The following is a 10,907-nucleotide window of genomic DNA, read 5'->3' as shown; positions in this document are numbered from 1 at the left end:
CCACGACCTATCACCTTCGTCCCCTCCCCCACTCAACTATTGTACTCTATGCTATTTTCTCCCCACCCCCACCTTCCTCTCACTTATCTCTCCACCCTTCAGGCTCTCTGCCTGTATTCCTGATGAAGGGCTTTTGCCCGAAACATCAATTTTACTGCTCCTCGGATGCTGTCTGAACTGCTGTGCTCTTCCAGCAGCACTAATCCAGAAAATGCCTTCTTAACAGCAATATCAACCTGGATGGCAACGTTCAGGGATCTATGTACATGGACTCCAAGATCCCTCTGCACATCCACACTACTAAGAATCCTTCCATTGATCCAGTACTCTGCCTTGCTGCTATTCTTCCTAAAGTGTATCACCTCACATTTAGCTGCAATGAACTCCATTTGCCACCTCTCAAGCCCAATTCTGCAGTTTATCCAAGTCCCCCGCAACCTACAACATCCTTCCACACTGTCCACTAATCCACTGACTTTAGTGTCATCTGCAAACGTATTAACCCATCCACCTATGCTTGCGTGTAAGTCATTTATAAAAATGACAAACAGCACTGGTCCCAAAATAGATCCCTGTGGCACACCATTAGTAACCGGACTCCAAGCTGAATATTTTCCAACAACCACCACTTGCTGCCTTCTTACAGAAAGCCAGTTTCTAATCCAAGCTGCTAAATCCCCCTTAATCCCATGCCTCTGTATTTTCACCAACAGCCTACCATTGGAACCTTATTAAAGGCCTTACTGAAGTCCATGTACAACACGTCAACTGCCCTCCCCTCATACTTGATCACCTTCCCAAAACCTCAATGAGGTTTTAGAGACATGACCTGCCTTTGACGAAACCATGTTGACTAACTGTAATCAGTTTGCTTGCTAGATGATTATAAATCCTATCTCTCATAAACCTTTCCAAACCTTTTCCTCCAACAGATGTAAGGCTTACTGAACTATAATTACCTGGGTCATCTCTACTGCCTTCTTGAACAAGGGCAAAACATTTGCAATCCTCCAGTCCTCTGGTACTAAACCTATAGACAATGATGACTCCAACAGCTTCTCCTCTACAGCTTCCCAGAGAATCCTTGGATAAATCCCATCTGGCACAGGGGACTTGTCTACTTTCACTCCTTCTAGAATTGACATTTCTTCCTTACTGACCTCGATCATTTCTAGCCTAATACCTCATATCTCATTCTTCTCCTCTACAACATTCTCCTTTTCCTGAGAGAAAACAGATGAGAAATATTCATTTAGCACCTCTCTGAACTCCACAGTGTCCACACACAACTTCCCACTTCTGTCTTTGACTGGCCCTATTCCTACCCTAAATCATCCTTTTATTCCTCACAAACCTATAGAAAGCTTTAGGGTTCTCCTTTATTCTACCTGTTAAAGACTACTCATGTCCTCTCTTTGCTCTTCTTAACTCTCTCTTTAAATTCTTCCTAGCTAATCTGTAACTCTCCATCGCCTCATCTGAACCAACTTATCTCATCTTCAAATAACCCTCCTTCTTTGGCTTAACAAGAGATGCAATTTCTTTGGTAAACCACGGTTCTCTTACCTTAACACTTCCTCCTCCCTGCCTGACAGGGACATATCTATCAAGGGCATGCAATATCTGCTCCTTAAACCAGTTCCACATTTCGACTGACCCCCATCCATTGCATTTTGCTACCCGATTTTATGCATCCAACAACTTCCTAAGTGCATTATAATTGCCCTTACCTCATCAATAACTCTTGTGCTGTGGCATGTACCTATTCTGTTCCATCACTAAACTAAATGTAACCAAAAGCACTACACAAGGGCCCTCAACTGTGGATGGTCATCCCTCCCCATTCATCAAGATAGAAGATTTTGGAGTTGCGAATTCTGAGACATCAATGGCTGCCACAGTCCTCACACTGAATGCTAATAATTGCAAAGCCCTTATAAATCCTTAGGCCTTTTTTCTATTGATGGGCATAGTTAATGACAGATACTTGAAGCATGTCTGCTGCTGAAAATAAATGCTGTGCGAAGTTGAGCACTTGTTCTTTTTATTAAATTTCCACCAGACTGAACTCCACTCCTGCTTTGCTCAGCCTCACCCCCCTCGGGTCACTTCAAATCTGAAGCATCAAAATTGGGCCAAGGTAGGAAAAAAATTGGGGAAGTACTAACTTCTTAGAGAGGAAGAAAATTAGGAGAAGAGAGATAAGTTAAACAAGTTGTTTATCCCTTCATTGAAAAACATCTCTTATTTTCTTGTCCGAAAAACATTCAGGTAAATGATATTAAATTCAGCATCATTAGTACATAATGAATTAAATAACTTGAAAAGAAATGCAAGACAATTATAACATTTATTGATAGAGAGAACTATCAGAGCACCAAACAACACATTGGCATCAAGTTTATTACTTAAAATGATTAACTAACTGGCAGTCTGATACAGATTACTGATTAATTAAGAAAATGTATGTTGTTTATCGTGTTGTTGGTTTATGGGATTATATCAGGTACAAAAATGATAAAGAAAGTTTTCCATGCAAAACAGCTGTTACAAGATCAAATCAACTAGATCCCAGGATTGTTTGGTTGGCAGCATAGTATGTATACCTCAGGCTCGCCGGTGTCATGGTTAGTTTGAATCAGAATCTTTCCTAGTCTGATGTCCTTGCACACTGCAGTTAATGCTTGCTCCATTGTTTCACCAGCACGAAGGATAGAGACTCCTGTAATCTGAACAAACAATAATTCATTACTGCAATATTAAACATAGAACATTACAACGCAGTACAGGCCCTTCTGCCCTCGATGGTTCCACAGTTCAGCGCAACAATCTGAAGCTATATATCCTTCAGTATTCCATTTTCATCCATATGTTTATTCAATGACCATTTAAATGCCCTTAGTTGGTGAGTCTACCACTGTTGCAGGCAGGGCATTCCATGCCCCTACTACTCTGAGTAAAGAAACTACCTCTGACATCTGTCCTTTGTAGAATAGAATAGGTTCCTTACAGTGTAGAAACAGGCACTTGGGCCCAACAAGTCCACACTGACCCTCCGAAGAGTAACTCACCCAGACCCATTCCCCTACCTAATCACTCTGCATCTACACCTGACGAATGCACCTAACCTACACATCCCTGATTACTATGGGCAATTCAGCATGGCCAATTCACCTAAACTGTACATCTTTGGATTGCAGGAGGAAACTTGAGCATCCGGAGGAAACCCACGCAGACTCAGGGAGAATGTGTAAACTCCATACAGATAGTTGTCCGTGACTGGAATCGAACCCGGGTCCCTGGTGCTGTGAGGCAACAGTGCTAACCACTGAGCCACCATGACACCTTTAGCCACAGTGCCACCTTTCTATCACCACATAAATTAAAGCTATGATCTCTCGTGCTAGCCATCATCATCCGAGGAAAAAGACTTTTACTATCCACCCTATTTAACCCTCTGATTATCTTGTATGTCTCAATTAAGTCACCTCCCAACCTTCATCCCGAGAACGAAAATAGCCTCAAGTCCCTCAGCCTTTCCACATAAGACCTTTCCTCCATACCAGGCAACATCCTAGTAAATCTCCTCTGAACCCTTTCCAAAGCTTCCACATCCTTCCTATAATGTGGTGACCAGAACTATACACAACTCTCCAAGTGCGGCCACACCCAGAGTTTTGTACAGCTGCAGCATGACCTCTTGGCTCCGAAACTCAATCCCTCTACCAATAAAAGCTAACACACCAGATGCCTTCTTAACAACCCTATCAACCTGAGTGGCAACTCTCAGGGATCTATGTACATGGACACCAAGATCTCTCTGCTCATTATCACCACCAAGAATTTTACCATTTGCCTAGTACTCTACATTCCTGTTGCTCCTTCCAAAAAGTGAACCATCTCACACTTTTCCACATTAAACTCCATTTGCCAACTCTCAGCCCAGCTCTGCAGCTTATCTATGTCCCTCTTCACCTGCAACATCCTTCAGCGCTATCCACAACTCCACCGACCTCCATGTCGTCCATGCATTTACTAACCCATCCTTCCATTTATGAAAATGACCAACAGCAGTGGCCCCAAAACAGATCCTTGCAGTACACCACTAGTAACTGAACTCCAGGTTGAACATTTCCGATCAACCACCACCCTCTGTCTTCTTTCAGCTAGTCAATTTCTGATCCAAACTGCTAAATCAACCTCAATGCCTCCGAATTTTGTGCAATAGCCTACCATGGGGAATCTTATCAAAGGCCTTACTGAAATCCATATATGGTAAAAACAATGACTGCAGATGCTGGAAACCAGATTCTGCATTAGAGTGGTGCTGGAAAAGCACAGCAGTTCAGGCAGCATCCAAGGAGCAGGAAAATCGATGGTTTGGGCAAAAGCCCTTCATCAGGAATAGAGGCAGAGTGCCTGCAGGGTGAAGAGATAAATGAGAGGAGGGTGGGGAGAAAGTAGCATAGAGTACAATCGGTGAATGGGGGTGGGGTTGGAGGTGATAGGTCAGACAGGAGGGTCGGGGAGGGTAGCAAAGAGTACAATGGGTGAATGAGGGTGGGGATGAAGGTGATAAGTCAGAGAGGAGGGCAGAGTGGATAGGTGGAAAGGAAGATAAGCAGTAGGACAAGTCATGGGAACAGTGCTGAGCTGGACGTTTGGAACTGGGGTGAGGTGGGGGAAGGGGAAATGAGGAAACTGGTGAAGTCCACATTGATGCCCTGGGTTTGAAGTGTTCTGAGGCGGAAGATGAGGAGTTCTTCCTCCAGGCATCGGGTGGTGAGGGAGCGGCGGTGAAGGAGGCCTAGGACCGCCATGTCATTGGCTGAGTGGGAGGGGGGAGTTGAAATGTTGGGCCACAGGGTGGTGTGGTTGATTGGTGTGGGTGTCCCAGAGATGTTCCCTAACACGCTCTGCTAGGAGGCGTCCAGTCTCCCCATTGTAGAGGAGACCGCATCGGGAGCAACGGATATAATAAATGATATTGGTGGATGTGCAGGTAAAACTTTGATGGATGTGGAAAGGCTTCTTTGGGGCCTTGAATGGAGGTGAGGTAGGAGGTGTGGGCGCAGGTTTTGCAATTCATGCGGTGGCAGGAGAAGGTGCCAGGATGGGAGAGTGGGTTGTTGGGGGGCGTGGACCTGACCAGGTAGTCAGAGCGCTTTAGGGAAGATCTCTGGGACACCCGCACCAATCAACCACACCGCCCTGTGGCCCAACATTTCAACTCCCCCTCCCACTCAGCCGAGGACATGGAGGTCCTGGGTCTCCTTCACCACCGCTCCCTCACCACCTGAAACCTGGAGGAAGAACGCCTAATCTTCCGCCTCGGAACACTTCAACTTCAGGGCATCAATGTGGACTTCACCGGTTTCCTCATTTCCCCTTCCCCCACCTCGCCCCAGTTCCAAACTTCCAGCTCAGCACTGTTCCCATGACTTGTCCTACTGCCTATCTTCCTTTCCACTCTACCCACCTCTCTGACCTATCACCTTCATCTCCACCTCCATTCACCCACTGTACTCTTTGCTACCCTCCCATACCCTCCTCTCTGACCTATCACCTCCATCCATCGATGAAGGGCTTTTGCCCGAAACATTGATTTTCCTCCCCCTCAGATGCTGCCTGAACTGCTGTGCTTTTCCAGCACCACTCTAATCCTTAAATCCATATATACCACATCAACCGCTTTATCCTCATCCACCTGTTTGGTCACCATCTCAAAGAACTCAATAAGGTTTGTGAGGCACGACCTACCCTTCAAATGAAAACCATGTTGACTATCCCTATCAACTTATTCCTCTCTGGATGATTATAAATCCCACCTCTTATAATCTTTTCCAACTTCCTTAACCAATTTCCTGAAGAAGGGCTTATGCCCGAAACGTCGATTCTCCTGTTCCTTGGATGCTGCCTAACCTGCTGCGCTTTTCGAGCAACACATTTTCAGCTCTGATCTCCAGCATCTGCGGTCCTCACTTTCTCCTTGAAGATTTTAACCTTTTCCAACAGTCAACCCACAACCAAAGTAAGGTTCAATGGTGTATAATTATCATGGTTATCTCTCCTCCCCTTTTTGAACAATGGGACAACATTTGCTATCCTCCAGTCTTCTGGCACTATTTCTGAAGTCAATGATGACAAAGATCAAAGCCAAAGGCTCTGCAATCTCCTCCCTGTCTTCCCAGAGATTCCTAGGATAAATCCCATCCAGCGCAGGGGACTTATCTATTTTCACACTTTCCAGAATTGCTAACACCTCTTCCTTGTGAGCCTCAATCCCCTCTAGTCTAGTAGCCTGTATGTCCTCAACACATTGTCTTTTTCCAGTGTGAATACTGAAGAAAATTATTCATTTAGCGCTTCCCCTATCTCTTCAGACTTCACGCACAATGTTCCACTATTATCCTTACTGGCCCTAATCTTATTCTAGTCATTCTTTTATTTCTAATATACCTATAGAAAGCTTTAGGGTTTTTCTTGATCCTATCTACCAACGCTTTCTCATGTCCCCACCAGGCTCTTTTTAGCTTTCTCTTTAGTTCCATTTTGAACAAAGTAGCGAGGAGAGAGGGCAGAGAGAAATGAGGGCTGCCGGGAAGCTTTTAAGTGGGTGAGTCCTAAACCAGAGACCCTACACCATAGAGCCTCCCACCCACTTCCTTTAATCTTACTAGGGGTCTGTAAACTCGGTAAGTTTTCAGGTTCTCATTTTTTTTCTCTCTTCTCTTCCTTATTTAGTCCTGTGTGGGCTTTCAGATTAGCGGGGTATGGCTGACAGGACAGTTGCATGTTCCTCCTGCAAAATGTGGCAGGTGAGAGATATGACACATGTCTCTGCCGACCACATCTGCAGGAAGTGCACCCAATTCCAGCTCTTTGGAAACCGAGTTAGGGAACTGGAGCTGGATGAACTGTGGATCATCTGGGAGGTTGAGGGAGAAATTGAGAGGATGTACAGGGAGGTGGTCACTCCCCAGACGCAGGACAAGGACAGCTGGGTTACAGTCAGGAGGAGGAAAGGGAACCAACATATAGAGCAGGGATCCCTTGTGGCCATTCCCCTCAGCAATAAGTATATCGTTTTGGATACTGCTGTTGGGATGGCCTACCAGAGGAAAGTCATAGTTGTCAGGTCTCTGACACGGAGGCTCAGAAGGGAAGGGGGAGAATAGAAAAGCGCTAGTGGTAGGGGACTCAATAGTTAAACAGATTGACAGAAGATTTTGTGGTCACGAACGGAACTCCCAGAAAGTATGTTGCATCCCCAGTGTCAGGATCCAGGATGTTGCCAATTGGGTTTACAGGATTGTGAAGGGGGAGGGTGAGCAGCCAGAAATCGTGATACATATTGGCATCAATGATATAGCCAGGAAAGGGATTGAGTATCTGAAAAGCGACTACAGAGAGCTAGGTTGGAAGCTGAAGAGCAGGACGAGTAGAGTAGTGTTCTCAGGTTTGCTATCAGTGCCATGAGATAGTGAGGTGAGGAACAGGAAGCGAGTGCAGCTTAACATGTGGCTGCACAGCTGGCGCAGGAGGGAGGGCTTCAAATATTTAGACCATTGGGATGCATTCTGGGGAAGGTGGGACCTGTACATGAAGGACGGGTTCCACCTGAATTGGAGAGGCACAAATGTCCTGGGTGGAAGATTTGCTTGTGTGGTTCGGGAGGGTTTAAACTAATTTGGCAGAGGGGTGGGAACCAGAGTTATATATCTGAGAGGGGGGTAGTTAAATATGAGGAAGTGACAGGATGTTGTGAATCTATCCTGAAGGTTATTCATGTGATGGAACAAAGGGATCGCTTAAAGTGTGTCTGCTTTAAAGCAAGGAGTGTCAGAAATAAGAGTGATTAACTTGGAGCATGGATACTACTTGGGACTATGATGTTATCTCCATAACGAAGACGTGGGTTTCACAGGGGCAGAAATGGTTGCTAGATGTTCCAGGGTTTAGAATGTTTAAAAAGAACAGGGATGGTGGAAAAAGAGGAGGGGGTTCAGCATTGCTAATCAGAGACTACATTGCAGCTACAGAAACAAAGGTTGTTGAGGAAGGTTTGTCTACTGAGTCAGTATGGGTGGAAGTTAAGAACAGCAAGGGAGGAGCTACCTCATTGGGGGGGGGGGGGTTTCTACAGACCTCTTAATATCAGTAGGGAGATTGAAGAACTCATAGGCTGGCAGATTTTGGAAAAATGCAGATGTTGCAAGGTTGTGATTATGGGTGACTTCAACTTTCCCAATATTTACTGGAGCTGAAAATGTGTTGCTGGAAAAGCGCAGCAGGTCAGGCAGCATCCAAGGAACAGGAGAATTGACGTTTCGGGCATAAGCCCTTCTTCAGGAATGAGGAAAGTGTGTCCAGCAGGCTAAGATAAAAGGTAGGGAGGAGGGACTTAGGGGAGGGGCTTTGGAAATGCGAAAGGTGGAGGGAGGTCAAGGTGAGGGTGATAGGCCGGAGTGGGGTGGGGGCAGAGAGGTCAGGAAGATGATTGCAGGTTAGGAAGGCGGTGCTGAGTTCGAGGGATTTGACTGAGACAAGGTGGGGGGAGGGGAAATGAGGAAACTGGAGAAATCTGGAACCTCCTTAGTGCTGATGGTTTGGATGGAGTTGTTTTTGTTAAGTGTGTTCAGGAGGGTTTCCTTACTCAGTATGTAGACAGGCTGACAAAGTGAGAGGCCATTTTGGATTTGGTGCTCGGCAAAGAGCCAGGACAGGTGTCAGATCTCGCGGTAAGAGAACACTTGGGTGACTGTGACGACAACTGCCTCACATTTACCACAGCCTTGGAGAGGGAAAGGAGCAGTTACCAAGGGAAGATATTTAATTGTGGAAAACAAATTATGACACTATCACACAGGAGTTGGGAAGTACAGATTGGGCACAATTGTTCCATAGAAAGGGCACAACAGACACGTGGAGACTGCTTAAGGAGCAGTTGTTGTGAGTGATGCACAAATTTGTTCCCTTGAGACAGGCAATAAGGGGTAAGGTTAAGGAGCCTTGGATGACGAGAACAAAGGAGCTTCTCGTCAAAACGAAGAAGGTAGCTTATGTAAGGTGGAGAAAGCAAGGATCTAGCACAGCTTTACAGAATGACAGGCTTACTAGAAAGGAGTTCAGAAACGGACTGAGGAGAGCCGGGAGAGGAAACAAAAAAGGCTTGACAGGAAGGATTAGGGAGAACCCAAAGGCACTTTACTCAGACGTGAGGAATAAGAGAATGATCATGGAGAAGGTAGGGCCGGTCAGGGATAGCATAGGGAACTTGTGTGTAGAGTCTAAGCAATTAGGGGAAGCCCTAAATTAGTTTTTTACTTTGGTTTTCACTAAGGAAAGGGACCTTTTTGTGAATGAGAACTTTGAGGAGCTGGGAAACAGGCTTGAACAGATCAAGATTGATGAAGTTGATGTGCTGGATATTTTGGCAAACATTAAGATTGATAAGTCCCCTAGGCAAGACCAGATTTATCTGAGGCTGCTCCGGGAAGTGAGAAAGGAGGTTGCTAAGCTGCTGGCGAAGATCTTTGCTTCCTCACTCTCCACAGGAGTCATACCAGAGGATTGGAGGGAGGCGAATGTTGTTCCTCTTTTCAAGAAGGAGAATAGGGTAATCCCTGGTAATTACAGATCAGTCAATCTTATGTTTATGGTCAGCAAGGTTTTGGAAAGAATTCTGAGGGATAGGATTTATGAGTATTTGGCAATGCATAGTTTGATTAAAGGCAGTCAGCATGGCTTTGAGAGGGGCAGGTCATGCCTCACGAATCTTATTGAGTTCTTTGAGGAGGTGACAAGACAGGTCGATGAAGTGGATGTGGTGTATATGGACTTCAGCAAGGCATTTGATAAGGTTCGTAGGCTCATTAATAAAGTATGGAATACAGGGAGACTTCGTTCTCTGGATTCAGAATTGTTTGGCTGACAGAAGGCAGTGAGTGGCTGTAGATGGAAAGTATTCTGCCGAGAGGTCAGTGGTGAGTGGTGTCCCGCAGGGCTCTGTTCTTAGGCTCTGCTATAGAGTCATAGAGATGTACAGGAGAAAGTGAGGTCTGCAGATGCTGGAGATCAGAGCTGAAAATGTGTTGCTGGAAAAGCGCGGCAGGTCAGACAGCATCCAGGGAACAAGAGAATCGACGTTTCGGGCATAAGCCCTTCTTCAGGAAGGAATTTTCAGCATAGAGATGTACAGCATGGAAACAGATCCTTCGGCCAACCCCTCCATGCCGACCAGATATCCCAACCCAATCTAGTCCCACCTGCCAGCACCTGGCCCATATCCCTCCAAACCCTTCCTATTCATATACGCATCCAAATGCTTCTGAAATGTTGCAATTGTACCAGCCTCCACCACTTCCTCTGGCAGCTCATTCCATACACGTACCACTCTCGGCGTGAAAACATTGCCCCTAAGGTCTCTTTTATATATTCTCCTCTCACCCTAAACCTATGCCCTCCAGCTCTGGACTCCCCGACCCCAGGGAAAAGACATCGCCTATTTAACCTATCCATGCCCCTCATTATTTTGTAAACCTCTATAAGGTCACACCCCAGCCTCCAACGCTCCAGGGAAAACAGCCCCAGCCTGTTCAGCCTCTCCCTATAGCTCAAATCCTCCAACCCTGGCAACATCCTTGTAAATCCTTTCTGAACCCTTTCAAGTTTCACAACATCTTTCCGATGGGAAGGAGACCAGAATTGCATGCAATATTCCAACAGTGGCCGAACCAATGTCCTGTACAGCCGCAACATGACCTCCCAACTCCTGTACTCAATACTCTGACCAATAAAGGAAAGCATACCAAACGCCTTCTTCACTATCCTATCTACCTGCGACTCCACTTTCAAGGAGCTATGAACCTGCACTCCAAGGTCTCTTTGTTCAGCAACACTCCCTA

General features: G+C 45.9%; 1 protein-coding gene across 1 annotated transcript in view; it reads right to left on the bottom strand.

Moving 5' to 3' along the window:
• The window catches only part of LOC122548628 (uridine-cytidine kinase-like 1), a 41,288-nt gene that overhangs the window by 19,360 nt on the left and 11,021 nt on the right, over positions 1-10,907 (bottom strand). The window contains exons 3-4 of the mRNA XM_043687459.1: positions 6,324-6,332; positions 2,607-2,730 (exon numbers count right to left, since the gene is read on the bottom strand). Coding sequence (XP_043543394.1) covers positions 2,607-2,730; positions 6,324-6,332 — 133 coding nt within the window. The remainder of the gene's footprint in view (positions 1-2,606; positions 2,731-6,323; positions 6,333-10,907) is intronic.

The sequence above is a fragment of the Chiloscyllium plagiosum genome, chromosome 3, assembly GCF_004010195.1.
Source record: "Chiloscyllium plagiosum isolate BGI_BamShark_2017 chromosome 3, ASM401019v2, whole genome shotgun sequence".
In the NCBI taxonomy this organism is placed as follows: domain Eukaryota; kingdom Metazoa; phylum Chordata; class Chondrichthyes; order Orectolobiformes; family Hemiscylliidae; genus Chiloscyllium; species Chiloscyllium plagiosum.
Note: the sequence above shows the minus strand (reverse complement) of the source record. Positions and strands in the feature narration are given on the sequence as shown.